The sequence below is a fragment of the Amblyraja radiata genome, chromosome 17, assembly GCF_010909765.2.
Source record: "Amblyraja radiata isolate CabotCenter1 chromosome 17, sAmbRad1.1.pri, whole genome shotgun sequence".
Taxonomy (NCBI): domain Eukaryota; kingdom Metazoa; phylum Chordata; class Chondrichthyes; order Rajiformes; family Rajidae; genus Amblyraja; species Amblyraja radiata.
Genome location: NC_045972.1, coordinates 9,486,614 through 9,508,115, shown reverse-complemented (window position 1 = coordinate 9,508,115; position 21,502 = coordinate 9,486,614). Strand labels below are relative to the sequence as shown.

At 45.1% G+C, this 21,502-nt stretch overlaps 1 protein-coding gene and 1 long non-coding RNA gene across 2 annotated transcripts in view; one reads left to right on the top strand and one right to left on the bottom strand.

Annotated features, from left to right (window-relative positions):
• Nucleotides 1–4,645: 4,645 nt before the first annotated feature.
• Nucleotides 4,646–14,342, bottom strand: LOC116982482. The gene is made up of 2 exons (XR_004414465.1): nucleotides 14,268–14,342; nucleotides 4,646–4,884 (listed from the first exon to the last, which is right to left on the bottom strand). It is a non-coding gene; the product is annotated as an uncharacterized LOC116982482 (long non-coding RNA).
• The window catches only part of tmem231 (transmembrane protein 231), a 29,555-nt gene continuing 22,380 nt past the window's right edge, over nucleotides 14,328–21,502 (top strand). The window contains exons 1-2 of the mRNA XM_033035722.1: nucleotides 14,328–14,540; nucleotides 19,954–20,120. Of these exons, the coding sequence (XP_032891613.1) occupies nucleotides 14,402–14,540; nucleotides 19,954–20,120 (306 nt within the window). The 5' untranslated portion in view covers nucleotides 14,328–14,401. The remainder of the gene's footprint in view (nucleotides 14,541–19,953; nucleotides 20,121–21,502) is intronic.

Sequence of the window (21,502 nt, the reverse complement as noted above, 5' to 3'; positions counted from 1 at the left end):
GTCTATACACTTCAGAATTCATTATGCTACTACAATCAGTAGTTGTATCATCAATGAAGATAAGTGAGCCATACCTTCAGCAGCCATACATGCCCAGGCCATAACACCCCCACCACTGTGTTTCACAGATGAGGTGGTACGCTTTGGATCTTGGGCGGTTCCTTCTATCCTCCATACTTTGCTCTTGCCATCACTCTGATATAAGTTAATCTTCCTCTCATCTGTCCACAAGACCTTTTTCCAGAACTGTGGTTGCTCTTTTAAGTACTTCTTTTCAAACTGTAAATTCGCCATCCTATTTTTGCAGCTAACCAGTGGTTTGCATCTTCAGTGTAGCATCTGTATTTCATGAAGTCTTCTGCGGACAGTGTTCATTGACAAATCCACACCTGACTCCTGAAGAGTGTTTCAGATTTGTCGGACATTTGGGAAATTTTTATTTATTATAGAGAGAATTCTTATGTCATCAGCTGTGGAGGTCTTCCTTGGCCTGCCAGTCCCTTCGCGATTAGTAAGCTCACCAGTGCTCTCTTTTTAATGATGTTCCAAACAGTTGATTTTGGTAAGCCTAAGGTTTGCCTGATGTCTCTAACAGTTTTATTCTTGTTTCTCAGTCTCATAATGGCTTCTTTGACTTTCATTGGCACAGCTTTGGTCCTCGTGTTGATAAATAGCAATAAAAGTTTCCAAAGGTGATGGAAAGACTGGGGGAAAGACTAGGCGCTGAGAGCTCTTTTATGCCTCCATTAAGGAGGCATTTAAACACACCAGAGCAATTACAAACACCTGTGAAGCAATGTATTCCAAACATTATGGTGCCCTGAAATGGGGGGAACTATGTATAAACACAGTTGTAATTTCTACATGGTGAAACCAAAAGGCATAAACATACCCTTTAATAAAATCTGACAATGTGCACTTTAATCACATGTGATTTTCTTCTATTACAAATCTTAAATTGTGGAGTACAGAGGCAAATAAATAAATGAAGGGTCTTTGTCCCAAACATTATGGAGGGCACTGTAGGCTACTGGGGGAGAAGGACAGACCAATTACTCAGTACTTCAATTGTTTTACCTCTGCACTATTCAAAACAGTTCAATTGCTCTCTCTGCAGATCAAAACAGTGTTGGATAATGGCTGATTCTCTGTTCTGTTGGTTCTAGCTAACTTTCATCCCCCATCTAGCTATCTATCTTCTACCTATCTACCTTCTTCTTCAATCTATCTATTTATCTATCTATCCATCCATCTATCTATCTATATTACTATATTGATCACTTCCTGTTTTTCTGTTTCATGATTTTTGAAATAATGCTGCCACTTACGGCTGTGATTTTTGGCCAGCTTACTCAGAGTCCCCCTCCGCTGCGCAGGACAAGAGGATTTTTCCCATCGATGAAACATAAAAGAGTTCTTAATGTTGGCATTCTCTCTGCTGCCCCTGCTGGTGGGAGGGTGAGGGACTATAAAACCCGGAAGTGTAGTGCCTCAGTCAGTCTCTGCAAGATGGGGGAAGTGAGAGGATCACGTCTCTCAGTCTGAGCTGTGAATAACACTGAACACATGTCTACTAAACTGTGAGTGTGGCTTTACTGACCTTGAGTGCCCTTAATGTGGTTTGAAAATGAAAATGTGGTTGGGTTGAAGTAAAAGCACTGCAAATGGTTGGTGGGGCTTTGGGGTGAAGTAAAAGCACTGCAAATGGTTGGTTTGGGTTGAAGTAAAAGCACTGCAAATGGTTGGTTTGGGGTTTTGGGTTGAAGTAAAGCACTGCAAATGGTTGGTGGGGGGTTTGGGTTGAAGTAAAAGCACTGCAAATGGTTGGTGGGGGTTTTGGGTTGAAGTAAAAGCACTGCAAATGGTTGGTGGGGGAATTTTTGGTTGAAGTAAAAGCACCGCATATGGTTGATGGGGGGGGGTTTGTGTTGAAGTAAAAGCACTGTAAATGGTTGGTGGGTGGGGGGGGGGGGGTTGGGTTGAAGTAAAAGCACTGCAAATGGTTGGTGGTGGGGGGGTGGGGGTGGGTTGAAGTAAAAGCACTGCAAATGGTTGGTGGGGGTTTTGGGTTGAAGTAAAAGTACTGCAAATTGTTGGTTTGGGGTTTTGGGTTGAAGTAAAAGCACTGCGAATGGTTGGTGGGGGTTTTGGGTTGAAGCAAAAGCACTGCAAATGTTCGGTGGTCTAAACTTGACAACTTCCTGTTTGCACTGTATATTGATTTTAGATAAAACGCTACCACTTACGGCTGTGATTTTTCGCCATCTTACTCAGTCCCCCTCCGCTCATCAGGTGCAGAGGATTCTTCCCATCAATGCAAAATAAAAGCGTTATCAGTGTTTAAAAAATGTTGATCCTGTCAATCACGCCATGAAGGCCACACCTTTTCCGGTGGGAGGGATTATAAAACCCGGAAGTGTGGGTGTGGCTCAGTCTCATGATGGGGGAGGGAGAGGTCACGACTCTGTGTGAGCTGTGAATCAACTGAACACACTGAATATCTACTGAACTGTGAGTGTGGTGTTTTGTGTGGTTTTATGGTGGTTTCATCCTGCTTGAAATGGTATGAAACTGCATTTGAATGTAGTGGCCTTGCACCCTGCATGAAATGATATGAAACTGTATTTGAATGTGGTGGCCTTGCACCCTGCTTGAAATGGTATGAAACTGCACTTGAATTCGGTGGCCTTGCACCCTGCTTAAAGTGATAGGAAACTGCACGTGAATTTGGTGGCCTTGCACCCTGCTTGAAGTGGTATGAAACTGCACTTGAATTTGGTGGCCTTGCACCGTGCTTGAAGTGGTGAGAAACTGCACTTGAATTAGGTGGCCTTGCACCCTGCTTGAAATGGTAGGAAATCGATTTGAATTTGGTGGCCTTGCACCCTGCTTGAAATGGAATTTCAAGGAATAGCCGTGAGTCAACTGCCAGCCCACCAGCCGTGAGTGAGCTGCCAGCACATCAGGCTTGAGGGACTGAGCTGCCACCCCAAGAATCCATTTGGCCCACTGTCCATATTAGCCCTCTGGAGACCAGTCCCTTCAGCCCACAACATCCATACCAGCGCTCCAGAAAGCACCCCCCCCCCCCCCCACCCCACCCCACTGGTCACCAATATTGGAATTGCTGGAGAGGTGAAATATTGCATTGGGGGACCAGCCCTCCAGTATGAACATGGGACCCAACGGGTCTCACTCAGTCTAGTACATAACTAAAACTGATCTTGCGCTCTTATGGTTTGCGGGGTATTTCTATTTGTGCAAAAACGGTACGCGATAGCGCTACGATTTTCCACCAGGTTCCGCCACCGTTCTCCTGTGCTGCGAGTGCAACAAGTTTCGTTTCGGTCGGTGGTATATTGTAAAAGTTATCGACGTTTAAAAATCTTTAAAAACTCGCGTGCGCAGGTTCTTTTAGTCAGCAGATTGGTCGCTTCAGTCAGTCAATGCCATGGCCGGAATGGCGACGCCCCTTCCTGCCCCACCGGCGGTGGCCTGTCCTGCCTCACTCACAAACTCCTCTCTCCCCTCCTCACAGTAACTTGTATCGTGTCCCCCACCACCGGCGGCCGCTGCGGGGAGGGGGCTGGTTCAGTGGAGGCCCTGGTCCCATCTCTCTCTCCCTCATCACTCACCAATCTCCCCCGGCCGCTCTCTGCGGCAATGGCAGACCAGTCTACCCGCCCCCCCGGGTCTGTCTCTCCCGCCACCACCGTTGTGGTAACTAACCCTCACGGCCTTCTCGGAGATCTTCTCCACCAGCTCATCGAAACTCGTGGTGCCCACCGTGACGAACACCGACTCCTTCCTCCCCCCCCCGCGGTCCGGCAGCGAGCAGGTAGGCGGGAGGGAACGGGCCGAGCGGCAGCAGCAGTCGGTCGGACAGGACGGAGACGGTCCGAGGGAGGGAGAGTCGGTTTGCAGGGTGGCTGACCAGTTTGAGTAATTCACACGCACACACACACAATGCAAACTGCTCCAATCGTCAAGTCAACGGGATCTAAACCACAACTAACAATGAATAACCTGTGCGGGAAGGAACTGCAGATGCTGCTTTTTATGGGTGGAGGGAGGGAGTGACTGAGGGTAGGGGAATGGGGAGGGAGGGAGAGGCAAGGAAGGGATTGGGGAAGGGAGGAGAGGGGAAAGATCCTGGGGAGGTGAGGAGGGAGAATGGGGGCATTGAGGGAGAGGGGGAAAGTTGGGGAGGTTAGGAGAGTGGGGAGGAGGAGGAATAGAGGGCGAGGTGGGGGGGGGGGGATGGGGAATAGAGGGAGAGGAGGGCAGTGGGGGAGGTCAGGAGGGATAGTGGGGGGGATAGGGGGAGGTGAGGATTGGGGGATAGAGGGAAAGGAGGTGGGTAGGGAGGGGAAAGGAGTTATGGAGGGAGGAACTAAGGGTAGGGGAAAGGAGAGGGAGGGAGATGTGAGGAAGGGATAGATTGGGGGAGTGGAGTAGGAGAGGGGAAAGAGGGAGGGTGAAGAGGAGGGGGAGGGAGTGCTGGGGGTTGAGGGGAAATGAGCCGTTGGGGGCAATGCGTGAGTGGTGCAATATTGCATTGGGGAACGGGTTGCATTGATGGACCAGGCCTCCCGTGTGACAGGGAGTCAATGGGTCCCACTTAGTCTAGTCTTATAATTAATGATTGACTATTCTGATATTTCTTTTTTAACTCGCAGCCTAAATTTTGTGAGTTACCAAATGTTTGACCTCCTGTTCAAACATTTGTGGATCTGTAGCAAAATTGACATACTCCCAGATAGAGTTCCTGACTGCATCCTCGGGACCTGTACAGGTCAGTTGGCAGAGGTATTCACAGACATCTTTAACTTCTCACTACTCCACTGCGAGGTCCCCATCTATTTCAAGACATCTACCATCATCCTGGTGACAAAAAAAAGTTTCAAGGGACTGTTCAGGATGCACAGTATCTCCAGCCTATGCAAACAATCTTGATCCATTGCAGATTGATTACCATTGCAACAGGTCCACAGTACACACACCATCTCCCTGGCCCTAAACTCATCTCTGGAACATCTAGTTAAAAGGACTCCTACATTAGACTCATATTTATTGACTATAGCTCTGCATTCAACACCATAATCCTATCCAAACTCCTGGTCCGAGGAAGCAGCACCATTCTCGGCCACTGGATCATTGACTTTCTGAGCCACAGACCACAATCAGTGAAGATATGTGACACCACCTCCACCACAATAATTCTCAACATCGATGGCCTGCAAGGATGTGTTCTCGGTCCCCTTCCTATACTCCCTCTACACCCATGACTGTGCGGCCAAATTTGGCTCTAGTTCCAATTACAAGTTTGTAGATGACACCACTGTGATGGGTTGAATCGCAAACAATGACGAGACAGAGTACAGGAAGGAGATAGAGAACTTAGTAAGGTGGTGCCAGGACAACCCCTTCTCAATGTCAGCAAGATGAAGGAGCTAGTTATCAACTTCAGGATAAGCAGTGGATTAAATGTCCCAATTATCATCAATGGTGAAGTGGAATTGCTTAAGAGCTTCAAGTTCCTTACGATACGATAGAAATTTATTTGTCCTAATATTGCCAATGATATGTCATGGACCAACCACATCGATGCAATAGCGAAGAAGGCACACCATCACCTCTACTACCTTAATGGATTGAGGAAATTCAGCATGTCTCCAACAGTTTTCCAAACTTCTACAGATGCACAACAGCATACTATCAGGTTGCATCACTGCTTGGTTTGGGAACAGGTCTGCCAATGACCACAAGAAATTACAGAGAGTTGTGGATGTCGTCCAGACCAGACTCCCCACCTTGACTCCATCTTCACTTAACACTGCTTTGGAAAAAACAACCAACATAATCAAAGAGTTTTCCACTTGGGTAATGCCTTCATCTCCCTGCTCCCATCAGGCAAAAGATACAGAAGCTTGAAAGCACGCTCCGTCACTCACAAACAGCTTCTTCCTTTGTGTAATCAGGTTTCGGAAATGTCCTTCCATAATCTCGGGTCTGGTTCATCTCTCCCCATTGTGGGATATTGTATTCTTACGCTAAAATGCTGAGAACTATATTCTGCTCTCTATATCTTCCCTTTTGCACTACCTATTGCACTTGAGTTTGATTTGACTGTATGAATATAAAGTATCTGATTTGATTGGATAGCATGCAAAGCAGGCTTATCACTCTACCTAATGATAATAATTCAAACCCCAAATCATACTTACAGAATAACTTTTAGACAATGTAGCTGATGTCTCCATTGCAACTCCTGGGCTCAATGTAAATTAAAAAAAATCTTATTACTGGTATTGTATTGGAAGGCTATACAGAAAGCTCTGCTTTGTCAGGATAGTTCCAAAGCCTATAGACTTTGGCAAATTCAGCATGCTCAGCCATTTCTTGATTTCACTGCCCTATCATTTATTGCAAGTCCATCCTCTCCCAATATAAGAAATAATCCAGACATGCAGTATTGCTTGCAGTATATTGAATTTACTAGAGTTTACTGGCAAGGGGGATTTGAAAAACAAAGATGGCTGCATCTGATAAACGCAGTACATAGGGACATAAGAGACTATAAATGCTGGAATCTAGAGCAAAAGACAAACTACTAGAGAAACTCATAAGATCAAGAAGCATCTATGGAAGCAAATACATGGTTAACATTTTGGGTTGAGGTTTGTATCAGGACTGAGTGAGTAGAGAGAAGGCAGTCAGTATAAAGTGTTGACAGCGAGGAGTGAGACAGGGGCTGGTAAGTGATGTGGAAAATTGCAAAGAGTATAAGAAACAACAGTAGGCAACAGGGAGAGAGGGATTCACATAACTGCCATTGAAAAGAGAACTTCTTTAAAGTCAGCATGACGAAGAGAATTTGTAGTACAGTAGCAAGATGTTAATATAAGAGACTGTAGAAGTCGAAATCTTAACCAAAAACCCCATCAAACTGCTGGGGAAACTCAATGAATCAAGCAGCACGGAGGCAAAAATGATGGTTAATGTTTTGGGATGAGGCCCTGCACATGGTGCATGCTCTTACTTTAATACAACTTAAATTATTACACCACGATCCAAGTATCCCAATACAGAAATGGACTGGGAAATATCAAATACAATGTTACATTTTCTATATATGCCCTATCCACAAAATGCAGAACAAATCTAATCTGGCTAATTAGATTTCAATTTACTCTGAATCATGAAGTGTAATGAAAGGTGTACTTATTTCATTATTGCTTAGTCAAAATCCTGGAATTCCTTTTCTAATAGATCTGTGGTAGTTCTGTCATATTAATGTTTCAGGAACACAGCTCACTAACTTCTCATGGTGATGTGCCAGTTCTCATATTATGTGCCATGTGCCACGAAGGCAGGGATTCCATATGCCTTCTTTACCACCTTAACCATCTGTGCTGCCACTTTCATGAATCCATGAATTAGAACCTCTGGGCCCCATTATTTACCGTGCAAATCCTGTCCTTATTTGCCGTTCCAAAATTCATTGCATTTTCATAATTAAATTTCATTTGCCATTGCTCTGCCAAATTTCCAGCTGTTCAATAAAATGCTGTGGCCTTAAATAACTTTTCTTCAAATCTACATTACCATTAATGTTTGAATCATCTACAAACGTACTTATTATGCTTCATACATTCACATCCAAGTTATTAATGCATATCACAAACCTCAAGAGTCCCAGCACCAATCCTTGTGGTATAGAATTGGTCACGGACTTCCTGTCAGAAACTAAACCCTCTGGCTCCTATACAAAGTCTATTTTGGATCCAATTTGTCAACCTGCCTTCGACCCCATGGACTCCAACCTTCTGGACCAGATTACTACATGGAACTTTGTCAAATGCCTTACTAAAAGTCCGTGTAGATAATATCCACGACACTCCCCACATCAATATGACCTCCTCTGATCATTGAGCTGTGACATTGGATAGAGGACATTCAATATTCATCTTAGGTTCCCATAGAAGCCAATGGTCTTGATGTTTTCAAATTATCCCGCATTTACTTATCTTATTTCTTTTTTAACCTTAATTTTATCCTTGTATTATCATTGCTGAGGTGACCTGTTGTCTTGTCAAACACATTCCATTGTACCGTTGACCATGTGTTAATAATAATAATAATATATTTTATTGTCATTGCACATAGGTGCAATGAGATTTGGTATGCAGCTTCCATCCGATGTCATAACTTAAACAACTAATAAAATTTAGATACCCCGAGAAACATGATTTATTAAAAAAAACACAGTAAAACTGTCTAAAGTGCAAATATGTCTGTGCTGGGTCAATGTGCGACGTGACCATCCGAGGGAGACAGTTCATGGGGGTGGGGGGGAGGGCACTCAGCAGGGCCGGTTCAGAGCAGCGATAGATCTGGGGATGAAGCTGTTCCTGAGTCTGGAGGTGCGGGCGTAGAAGGCCTTGTAACGTCTGCTGGAAGGTAGGAGTTCGAACAGACTATTACAAGGGTGTGAGGAGTCTTTGTGGATGCTGACGGCCTTCCTGAGGCACCGTGTGTAGTAGATGCCCTCCAAGGCTGGTAGCTGTGTCCCAATAATCTTCTGCGCTCTGTGGACGACACGCTGAAGAGCTCTCCTCTCCGCCTCCGTGCAGCTGAGATGCCACACAGAGATGCCATACGTTAATATGCTCTCTGTGGTGCAGCAGCAGAAGGTTGTCAGCAGCTGTTGGGGCATACCAGTCTTCTTCAGTGTTCTCAGGAAGAACAGTGGTTGCTGTGCCTTCTTGACCAGCGCAGCGGTGTTGGTGGACCATGTGAGGTCCTCCGAAATGTGTGTGCCAAGAAACCTATAGCTGGACACTCTCTCCACACTGTCCCCGTAGATGTATTCCCCATTATGTGTCCTCCTGAAGTCGATAATCAGCTCCTTGGTCTTGGAGGTGTTTAGGGACAAGTTGTTACGTGAGCACCAGTCCGCCAGGTTCTGCACCTCCGCTCTGTAGTTTGTTTCATCACTGTTGGTGATCAGCCCGATCACCGTTGTGTCGTCTGCGAACTTGACGATGGTGTTGGTGTCGAATGCAGGAACACAGTCGTGTGTGAAGAGGGAGTAGAGCATAGGGCTCAGTACACAGCCCTGTGGTGTGCCGGTGCTCAGAGTGATAGTAGAGGACAGGTGCGGGCCCAGTCTCACTGCCTGCGGTCGCTCCGTCAGGAAATTCAGGATCCAGTCGCATATCGGCGAGCTGAGGCCTAGCTGGTGGAGTCTGGTGGTGAGCTTGGTGGGGATGACCATGTTGAAGGCAGAGCTATAGTCTATGAAGAGCATCCTCACGTACGTGCCCTGTCTTTCCAGGTGAGTCAGGACAGTGTGAAGAGCCAGAGCGAGGGCATCCTCTGTTAATCTATTTGCCCTGTATGCAAATTGAAGTGTCCAGTGAGGCAGGGATGCTGGATTTGATGTGAGAGAGGACCAGCCTTTCAAAGCACTTCATGGGTATTGGAGTTAAGGCAACCGGACGGTAGTCATTCAGGTTGGTGACTTTTGACTTTTTCAGCACTGGCACTATGGTAGCTGTCTTCAGGCACTTGGGGACCGTTGCCAGAGATAGAGACAGGTTAAAGATCCTCGTGAATACCTCAGCCAGCTGTACAGCACAGTCCTTTAGTACCCTTCCTTGGACTCCGTCCGGGCCTGCAGCCTTGCGTGGATTGACCCTACGCAGAGCACACTGTACCTCCTGAGTGCTCAGTGTTAAGACCTGTCCCTCTGCCATGGCCGGGGTTATTCCACTCCTGGTGGTGTTGCCAGTTTCGAAGCGGGCAAAGAAAGTGTTTAGCTCGTTGGCCAGTGTGATATCACTGTGGGGGCAGGCAGGGCCGCTCTTGTAGTCAGTGATGTCCCTGACACCCTGCCACATGCTTCTGGTGTCCGCGGTACTGAAGTGGTCTTCCACCCTTTGCCTGTGGATGTCTTTGGCCTTCTTTAACCTACATATGACAAATAAAACCGAGCTGAACTGAGATTGTGTTGAGAAAATGGTCTCAATGGAAACTTGGCTCAATGATGATTCATTGCAAACATAAAATATGGCACATGCAGGAAATTTCTACCTAAAATGTTCACCCTCTTACCATTTCCAATGGTTTTGCCTTATCTCCTTTTTCCAGCATAATCTGTTTTTATTTTGGTATAGATTTTCCCGATGCTGAAGGTTCCTAATTTTTCTGTGATTTAATCTGTCTGAACTACAGTGGGAGTACTGTAACCCTTATCATCAAGATCCAAGGACACAGAATAGAATATATGTTGAAGGTGACAGAAATGTCCGAGAATGATGTGTCAGGTGCAGAGGCCAGTGAGAGGAAAGACGAAATAGAGATTAGGGGAACTCTATTCTGATTCCATCCGGGTAGAGCGGGAGCAGAGATGATGCGGGTGAGGAATCCAACTATGACAGCGATAGAGATAGAGATCAAACAAGATGGCAAAGTCAGAGATAATACAAGTGAATTTGTGGGCAGGATGGAAGTTAGTGGCAAAGTTAATGAAATCAATAGGTTCTGCACGGGTCCAGATGGCAGCCCCGATGCAGTCAATAATGTAAGAATCAGAATATTTTATTGTCACATGTGACTAGGCACAGTGAAATTCTTTGCCTGCATACACAATGTATACAATTAACAGCCATCCACAGCGTTGACAAAGTTACAAAGCACGCCGGCTCACCCTTTTGTAACCCCCTCCCAAAAGTTCCCCCACACCGGGTCCCCATTGACTCCCCCCACATTGTTCTCCCCTCTCCTCCGTCACGGCGGTCTCTCACGCTGGGTCCTCCATTGTTCTTCCCCTCCCCCCTCCCGGTGGTCCTCCAGGCTCTTGTCGACCACGGGTCGACCCGCGAGGCATCATCGCCACTGCGAGGCTTCACCACCGCCGAGGCCCCATCGTCACGAGGCTTCACCGCTGCCGCCGCCAAGGCCTCACCGCTGTCAGTGCTCCACTTCACGCCTCTGTGGTGCCGACCTGGGCCCCAGCCACAGGCTCCGTCAGCAGCTTCGCCCAACCCGGGCTTCTACCCTTGAGGCCCGACCCAAGTTTCTACGTGGCGATCCGGGAGGCATCGAGACTGGCTATACCTTTAACATGAAGAGAGTGAAGGGAGTCAAATGAAAAGGACAAGTTCCACCAGGTGGAGCAGAGTGTTAGTGAGAAACTAATTGGGTTTCTGTTCAAGGAAGAACCAATGTACCTTGAGACCTTCCTAGTGCAGGATCTCTCCATCACAGGGGAAGGTTATTGACTACTACAAACCCACAGACTCCCAGTTATCTGGCCTTTACCTCCTCCCACCCTGCCTCTTACAATGACATTTCTCCAACTCAATTTCCCCATCTTCATCCCATCTTCTCCCAAGATACGGCTTTCCATTCTAGGACATCTGAGATGTTCTGTTTCCCCCTGCAGTTGTTGATGGACCCATACTCACATCTCTGTGTCCTGTAGATCTGCACCAGCTCCCCTTCCACCAAAGGGAACACGAAGAACTATATCCTTGTTCTTACTTTTCACCCAAGCAACTGCATCCATCACATCATTTTCACCACATTCAATGTGATCCCACTACCAGTCACATCTTCTCTCCCCACCCCTTTTTGCCTTCAACTGAAACAGCTCAATTCGCAACTCCTTGGTTCATACCTCCCTTCGCACCCAAACCATCCCCTCCCCAGGTACTTTCCTCCGTATTCACCGGCGACATAACATATCCTTCTTCACATCCATCCAAGGACTCCAGCAATCCTTCCTGATGAGAGGTTCACATGCATCTCCGCTAACCTCATGTTCCCAATGTGGCCTTCTTTACATCAGCAAGGCCAAGTGTAGATTCTGCAACCATTTCACTGAACACTTGCACTCAGAACACCAAGGAGAGGGAGTCGCACTGTCGAGGAGAGAGCCACGGTGGTGGGGAGGGAGCCGCACCTCCCTGAGCAAGGGAGGACCTGCGAGCAACTGGGGACAGAGAGGAGGGCCACTGCAAGCAACTGCTGTGAGCACAAGGCTACCGCCAGCGGGAGGCTGCCAAGAACGAAGGGAGAACCTGTTAGGGAGCTGCAGAGAATTTAAGAGGGACACGGCAGAGGGTGTCACCAAGAACAAAGAAGGACTCAACCCGAGTCTGCCAAGAATGAAGGGGGATCCGGCCAGGGAGGGGCCCGAGAACAAAGGGGGAGCTGGCGCCGGGTGACGGCAGGCAGAAAATAGGACTGTTCGGTGAACTTTTGTAACTTAGCACCAGAAATGTGGTGATTCTTGCGTACTGCCTAGGTGAGGTCTGCTCTATAATTTTACTGAGCTATAAGCAAAATAAAGCATTTTACTGTACCTAGGTACACATGACAATAAAGTATCATTGAATCATTCAAGGCTTGCTGGATCTCCCAATCACTAACCATTCTTAATCCTTTTCACATTCCCAAACTAATGTTTAGGAAAGAACTGCAGTTGCTGCTTTAAATCGAAGATAGACATAAAATGTTGGAGTAACTCAGTGGGACAGTCAGCATCTCTGCAGAAAAGGAATAGATAGTGTTTTGCGTCGAGACCCTTCTTCAGACTGGTCAGGGGAGTGGGTGGTATTGAGATAAAATGTAGTCGGAGACAGTTAGTAAGACTGGTCGCAGAACTGGGAAGGAATGGAGAGAGAGGGATAGCAAGGGCTACTTGAAGTTAAAGAAGTCAATGTTCATACTGCTGGGTTGTAAGCTCCCAAGCAAAATATGAGGTGCTGTTCCTCCAATTTGCGCTGGGTCTCACTCTGACAATGGAGGAGGCCCAGGACAGAACTGCCCAAACTAATGTTTCTGCTGCAGCCCTTCTCCATTGCCAATGTGAGGCCACACACAAACTGGAGGGGTAGCACCTCATATTCTGCTTGGGTAGCTTACAACTTAACAGCATGGACATTGACTTCTCCTAATTTAGATAACTAATCTACAAACCCCCTTTCCCCTACTCACCGCCCCCCCCCCCTTTTCCCTGTGCCCCACCAGGATTCACACCCATTTTTCTACTTCTCCCAGCCACCAATATTTCTTCCTTCAGATTTACATTTCACACCCCTTATATTATTAACTCCTTAAATCATACATTTTGTCATTTCATCTCTGCCCTTTGTTCCCCCCCACCCGTGTATCCACCCATGACTCATCAGGCATTGCTCTGCCCACACCAATCTTCCTACTACCTCCACCTCCACCTAAAATTCTCAGAAGTGATAAATTTGGCTGTAAATTTTTCTTCAGATGCGTTTTCATTTTGTATGTAAAAACCCACGAGAACCATGGGCGATTAAAAAAAATTACAGACAGATTTATCACTTCTGAAACTTTTTAGATGCCAAAGGAATCAAGAAAAAACACAAATAATGCCTTACTGTTGATGAAATGCAGTGAGCAAACGGCCAATGTTCGCCAAGCACTCTGGCTGTTGTTGTCCCTTCAGCTCTCGTTTCTATCTACCGTCATTTCTCCTCACTTTTGGAATTCTGAAGTAGGCTAAATGTCTCACACGCTTATCCCGATTTTCATAATTATTTTCAGCGCAAAAATTGACAATTTCAGCCGGTTTTAACGGGCCCGCTACGGTAGAAACTATGGTAAGTGCCTACCTGCAGTTCATCGCGTGTAATCCATTTGGAGTAGCGTAGCAACAGTACGGGTCATGGGTCGTGACCCGACTGCCGTGAAACCTCCCTATAACCCGCTGAGTTACACCAAAGATCTTATAGCGGTTTGCGTATATCTTCGGTATAAACCTGCATCTGCAGTTCCTTCCTACACGTACTTTTTTTGCTATTTAATCCAATTTCTAGTACACACTGACCTTGCCACATACCTGCTGTACACTTTGAGAAAATGCAAGGACATCCACTAACACACAACCAATTCAAACACAGTTAGGTCATAAGTGATAGGTGCAGAATTAGGCCATTCGGCCCGTCAAGTCTAGTCCGCCATTCAATCATGGCTGATCTGTCTCAACCTCCTAACCCCAGTTGAAGAATACAGACACAGAATGCAGGAGTTTGTCAGGCAGCTTCTCTGGAGAAAAGGAATAGGTAACGTTTCGGGTCGAGACCTTTCTTGACACCCGACCCGAAGCGTAGCCTGTTGATTTTTCTCCAGAGATGCTGCCTGACCCGCTGAGTTACTCCAGCTTGTTGAGTTGTGTCTATCCTGAGTGTAAAGCAGCATCTGCTGTTCCTCCCTAACCTGACCTGCTGTCCGCCATTGTTGTTGCCGCTCACATGAACCCGCCTTCTTCCCGCCGACATCGGTTGCCCCGGGAAACTATGGCAACCCGCGCGCGCCAATCCGAATCGACAACTGACTGAAAGAAGCTCGTTTAAAGATGGCCATTTATGAAGTCTTTACGCATCCCTCGCTAATTCGGTACAGGACAAGCATTTTCACAAAAGCGACGCTCTTTCTGCTGATAGTTTTGGCGCTCACGTACATCTCTCCACTTTTGGTTGCCTATAGGAGTCACGGTGAGTGACTGACGACCGTCAAGCGATGCGCCATTCCTGCTCGCGTCTAACTAGCTAAATGTTGGACATTTTATGACTGGGAATAATTACTTACAATATTCGAATTGAACATTGGAACTATTTAATTTTATTATTGAAGGTAGACGCATCCACAAGCTGGAGTAACTCGGCGGGTCAGGCAGCATTTCTGGTGAAAACATATCAGGCAGCAATGAAGTTGACCATATGATATTATGATGTACATAATACATTTTAAGTTTGAGTTTAGTTTATTGTCATGTGTACTGAGGTACAGTGAAAAGCTTACAATCAAGTCATCCACAGTGTACAGATAGATACATGATGAAGGGAAAAACGTTTAGTGCACGATAAAGTTTATGGTAAAGGGGGAAAGATTCAATTTAATAGGAATCTGAGAAGTAACTTTTTCACACAAAGGATGGTGGGTGTATGGAGGTAGTTGAGGCAGGGACTATTGCAACGTTCAAGAAACAATTGAAAAGGTATATGGATATGACAGGTTTGGAGAGATAAGGGCCAAATGCAGGCAGGCAGCACTTGGTCGTGTGGCAAGTTGGGCCGAAGGACCTGTTTCCACATTGTATGACTCTAAGATAAAGTCCAGTAAAGTCTGATCAAAGATAGTCCAAGTGTCTCCAATGAGGTAAATGGTAGCTCAGGACTGCATTCTAGTTATTAGTACGATGATTCAATGGCCTTGATAATAGCTGGAAAGAAACTGTCCATAAATCTGGAGGCTGTGCGTTATCACACTTCCATGCCTGGCCGGGATGTGACTCATCTTTTAGGATGCTGGCGGCATTGCTGAGGCTGCGTGAGATGTAAATGGAGTCAATGGAAAGGAGATTGGTTTGTGTGATAGTCTGGAATTTGCAATTCTCTGCAAATTCTTGCGGTCTTGGATGGATCAAACCATGCTGTGATGCATTCTGGTAAAATGCTTTATACAGTGCATAAAATGTTGTCTATGGTATTTTAAGGAGTTTATATAGTGCAGTTGTAAGTTTTGGCTTAAAATCATGTTTTAGTGCATTGTAGAAGTATGATTTCAATGTTTTTTGTTTGAAGTATTTTTAAGAGATAACTTTTTAAGGGGTAACTTTTTCCAGACAAAGGGTGGTGGGTGTATGGAACAAGTTGCCAGAGGAGGAAGTTGAGGCAGGGACTATCCCAACATTTAAGAAACAGATAGACTGATACATGGATAGGACAGGTTTGGAGGGATATGGACCAAAAGCAGATAGTGTAGCTGGGACATGTTGGAGGGTGTGGGCAAGTTGCGCCGAAGGACCTGTTTTCACACTGTATCACTCTATGACTACATTATACCTCCACCATGCATGAATGCTTCAAAATCAAGTGGTCGAGTTTTATTGCCATATACTCAAGCATAGAAACATAGAAAATAGGTGCAGGAATAGGCCATTCGACCCTTCGAGCCAGCACTGCCATTCAATATGATCATGGCTGTTCATATAAAATCAGGACCTATTTCCTGTTTTTTCCCCATATCCCTTGATTTCGCAAGCCCCAAGAGCTAAATGTAATTCGCTTGAAAACATCCAGTGAATCGGCTTCCACTGCCTTCTGTGGCAGAGAATTCCACAGATTCACAACTCTCTGGGTGAAGAAAGTTTGTCCTCATCTCAGTCCTAACTGGCCTACCCTTTATTCTTAAACGGTGACCCCTGGTTCTGAACTCCCCCAACATCAGGAACATGTTTCCTGCAGTTACAGTAAGTGAAAATCTATCAGGCAAGCAGGATGCTTTCTCCAACCACCCCCATTTGAAGGCCGCTATCTTCCACCGTTTCTACCCAGTGCTTGGTACCTACTTCCAGCAGCCACTGGTTGTCCTCCAGGATGCACCGAGCTGCAGCCTGAAGGGCCTGTCCCACAGACGATCTTTTGGGCGACTCCAATGGCAACAATTTTTGCTGTCGGAGGTTGTCGCGAGGTGTCGTAGGTGAATGCTAGTCAAACTAATCCCCGACAGTCGCCTAAAGAGTCGCCTCAGTGGGACCGGCCCATAAGCGCATGGGAATAGCGTAGATCAGGGGAGCCGTGACCAGCTGCGTCACTCGTTGTCCAGCCCACTCTTCAAGTCACTGTTAGACACAAAAAGCCGGAGTAACTGTCAATTTCCTCTCTGTGTCTGTGGACCGACTCCAAGCACCAGTGGCCCATTGATGTGTGGCTGCTCGATACGTGATTGGCTTTGTGGAGATCAGAGCCAGATGTCACCGTGTCCCGGCACTCGGCCCTACACAGCCCTGCTAGCCGGACAGGGTTCAGTTTAGAGATACAATGTGGACACAGGCCCTTCGGCCCACCGAGTCTGCACCGACCAGTGATCCCTGCACACTAACACTATCCTACACACACTAGGGACAATTGACACTTATACCAAGCCAATTAGCCAGACCTTCAGTCTGAAGAAGGGTCTCGACCCAAAATGTCACCCATTCCTTCCCTCCAGAGATGCTGCCTGACCCGCTGAGTTACTCCAGCACTTTGTGTCTATCGGTTTAAACCAGCATCTGCAGTTCCTTCCTCCACGTGTACCTGTCCAAATGCCGTTTAAATGTCATTGTGGTAATTTCAAGTGTAGAATGAAGACAAGAGTGTTTAGTTGTCGCGTGCAGCGACATCAGAACAATTACATTCTCAGTTGCTGCACCTTAACAGGCCGGTTAAAGCAACAACACACAGATACATGTAAATAGATTGATTTAGTTTACTAATGCCACCTGTAGCAAGGTACAGGGAAATGTTTTGTTGCGTGCTACCCGGTAAATGCAAGCAAGCCGCTCACACCAACCAACTTTTCAATTAGGGAAGGCAACTTTAGCATTCTCAAACCAACTTTTCAATTAGGCAAGGCAACTTTTGCATTCTCAAACCAACTTTTCAATTAGGCAAGGCAACTTTTGCATCCTCAAACCAACTTTTCAATTAGGCAAGGCAACTTTAGCATTCTCAAACCAACTTTTCAATTAGGCAAGGCAACTTTAGCATTCTCAAACCAACTTTTCAATTAGGCAAGGCATTCTCAAACCAACTTTTCAATTAGGCAAGACATTCTCAAACCAACTTTTCAATTAGGCAAGACATTCTCAAACCAACTTTTCAATTAGGCAAGGTATCTCAAATCAACCTTTCAATTAGGCAAGGCAACTTTAGCATTCTCAAACCAACTTTTCAATTAGGCAAGGCAACTTTAGCATTCTCAAACCAACTTTTCAATTAGGCAAGGCAACTTTAGCATTCTCAAACCAACTTTTCAATTAGGCAAGGCAACTTTAGCATTCTCAAACCAACTTTTCAATTAGGCAAGGCAACTTTAGCATTCTCAAACCAACGTTTCAATTAGGCAAGGCAACTTTAGCATTCTCAAACCAATTTTTCAATTAGGCAAGACAACTTTAGCATTCTCAAACCAACTTTTCAATTAGGCATGGCAACTTTAGCATTCTCAAACCGACTTTTCAATTAGGCAAGGCAACTTTTGCATTCTCAAACCAAAAATCACCAAAAGCAAGAGTTTCTTCATTTTAAAAGGTGCAAGAAAGTGGCAAGACCGGACATTGGACCACTGGATAATGTTGCAGGAGAAGTTATAATGGGGAATAAAGAAATGGCAGAGGAGTTGAATAACTTTTTTGCGTCAGTCTTCACAGTGGAAGACGCCAGTAACGTGCCTGAAATTCAAGAGTGTTAGGGGGTGAAAGTTATGGAGTGGCTACTACTAGGGAGAAGGTGCTTGGGAAGCTGAAAGGGCTGAAGGTGGGTAAGTCACCTGGGCCGGATGGTCTGCACCCTAGGGTGCTGAAAGAGATGGCTTTAGAGATTGTGGAGGCATTGATAGTGATATTTCAAGAAACACTAGAGTCAGGAGTAGTCCCAGATTACTGAAAGATTGCCAATATTAGTCCGCTGCACAAAAAGGAAGCAAGGCAGAATAGTGGGAATTTAAGGCCGGTTAGCCTGACTTTGATGATTGGTAAGATTTTAGAGTCCATTATAAAGGATGAGGTTCGTTCGCCTGTGTGTCGGACGATGTATAGCTCGCTGTTGGCTTCTGTCGTCGTCTAACATGTTGACAGAATTGGTTGCCCGACTGGTCACAGAGTGCATCGTGTCGTCGTTTCTGGGGATTGCCACGAGGAGGCTTCTGTCATGATCGGAGTACTTAGTCATATTACTGAGTACCTATAAGTTCACGATAAAATAGGCCGAAGTCAGCGTGGCTTTGTGAAGGGGAGGTCTTGCTTGACAAATTTGCTGGAATTCTGTGAAGAAGGAGAGTCAGTAGATGTTGTGTACTTAGATTTTCACATAGCCTTTGATAATGTGCCACACATTAGGCTGCTTAGGAAGTTGATAGCCCATAGAATCAAAGTGCAAATACTAGCAGGTTGGCTGGATGGCAGAAGACAATGAGTGGGTTTTTTCCTGGTTGGCTGCCAGTGACTAGTGGAGTACCGCCATTTTTGCGTAAACTCATTTTGAGTTTATTTTCAGGCATACACATTGAAAAAAAAGAAAACCATCTGAGTTACTCCAGCATTTTGTGTCTATCTTCGGTGTACCTTAGGGATCAGTGCTGGGACTTTGCTGTTTGTAATATATAAATGACTTGAATGAGAATGTAGGGGTTATGACATTAAATTTGTAGACTGACAGAAGATGGAGTGGAGTCAGATACTACAACGTTTGAAAGGCATTTGGACATGCACTTGAATAAGAAAGTAGTATAGGGATATGACCTAATGTGTGGATCGGTGGTATTATGCAGCATCATAGTCGGCATGCATTATGTGGGGTATACATTCCTAAGATTCTTATGAACAATACAAGGCAGAAGAATAAAATACAGGATTCTGAAATCCAGTTGGTGTCTGTGACAAAGTTTACTTGATGATTTTCCATGTAAATATATTTATTCATAGTACAAACACTGGTGATTCATTTAAGGTTGACTGTGTTTTGTTACTTCACGATTTTTTTAGAACAAGTTTTGCTTGGATTACTGAGAAAAAAAATAAACATATGTCAAAAATATTTTCAGAAATTGTTGTGAACAATTCCATTTGTTTTTCTTCTTGATATAATAGTTCATCAGATGCTGCTTGCTTTTTTAAATTTCTATGTCAGGTTGTTGCTTGTTCGTTGGTAAGCTGCCTGGATATTATGTTTATGCCATTCAGCTTTATTTAGTTAACTATTTGTTTGTGCTTCATGAATTTCCGAGACACTTCTAATAAATATTATGATATAAATTTGCGAGATGCCATTAGAGTTTGAGGGAAGTATGGCAAACATTTACTTTGATTTAAGTTTGTGTATGATGTGTACATGTCATTGAGTAAATCTGATTTTCTTCCTTCAGGATTTTGGTTAAAAGTAAACACCTATGAAGAGCAGCCAAATGTCCGATTCCAGTACCAAGTTTTAATGATAACTGCAACCAGCACAAGTGGTGACTTTGTGGCATGGAGTACATATGAAAATTTTAATAATCTACAAGGGGACCATCTTCGAGTTCCATTAGTGACAGTAAGTAATTCAACGTGATATTTAGATAATTAATCCAAGCAAAAGTGACAAATCTAATTTAATCTCATGGATTAGATTAATTGATAAGTATCAGCAAGCTTTTTGATAATGTATAATTCAGAAATAATTGAAAGCATTTATGTGGCGCAGTTATTTCAGAATAATTTGTTAGGAAGACATGTTTAATTTTAACTAATACACGAGGTGTTGCTATTGGAAAGGCCAGTATATATTTCATACTTCTAGCTTCTCTTGAGATGGCAGTGAGGCACTGTCTTGAACAACAATAGTACAAGTTGTGAAGGAACTCTTGATAGGTAGGGATTTCCAGGATTTTAATCCATTCACAAAGAAATCTACATACATTTCCGTCAGGATGCCATGTAACTTGGACAAGAGCTAAATATTAATATTACTGTGCATCTGTTGTTCTTCCCCACCTGGATGATAAAGGTTAGAGGCTTGGAAGGTGTTGAAGAGGCCTGGGTGTATTATGGCAGTGCCTCTCCGAGATGATGAAAACTTCAGTCACAATGTGACAGTGGTGTAGGGATTGTATGATTTAAGGGGTAGATGAGTTGCAAACTACTGTCTTTCTTGAAGCAGCACATGTCTAGGTGATAAGTTTGAATTTGTTTTTCAAGGGCAGGTGATTAGACCTCCTCTTGCCCGTTCTGATCATTGGATGATAAATGATGGGGTGTTATTTGCTATATCAATTAAGGCATGGATTTTGGCCGGCTGCTGTTGCCTGTAGACATGGATAGCTGTAGGAGATAACCTTGGGTGTGGAGAAGGTTATTCACTCACTCACACACACACACACACACACACACACACACACACACACACACACACACACACACACACACACACACACACACACACACACACACACCATATATATGACAGTAAACTTTCTTGAATCTACTCACATGGCTCTCTCCACTGTGGGGCTTCTGCAATCAGCGGCACTTCCGCAATCAGTATGACCTCTGCTCTTACCGGAAATTACGCAATCAGTGCGACCTCTGCACTCACCGTTCAGCACGACCTGTCCACTAAGCGGAAGTCATGAAATGAGCGAGACTTTTGGACAAAACACAGTCGGACCTAATAATGCATTGCAGTTTCAAGCACAGGCAGGGCAGCAGGCCAAACAACTCATGGCATTGTCATTTCATTTCATTTAACTTCCAATTAAGCACTGCACTTTCAAGCATAGGCAGGGCAGCAGGCCAAACAACTCATGGCATTGTCATTAAGGGCATTTATTGCAAATCCTTTATTGCAAGTACATTGCAGACTTACAGTTCAGTTGATTCACAGCTTAGAATGACAGTCGTGGCCTCCCCCTCGCTATCTTGCAGAGTGATTGACTC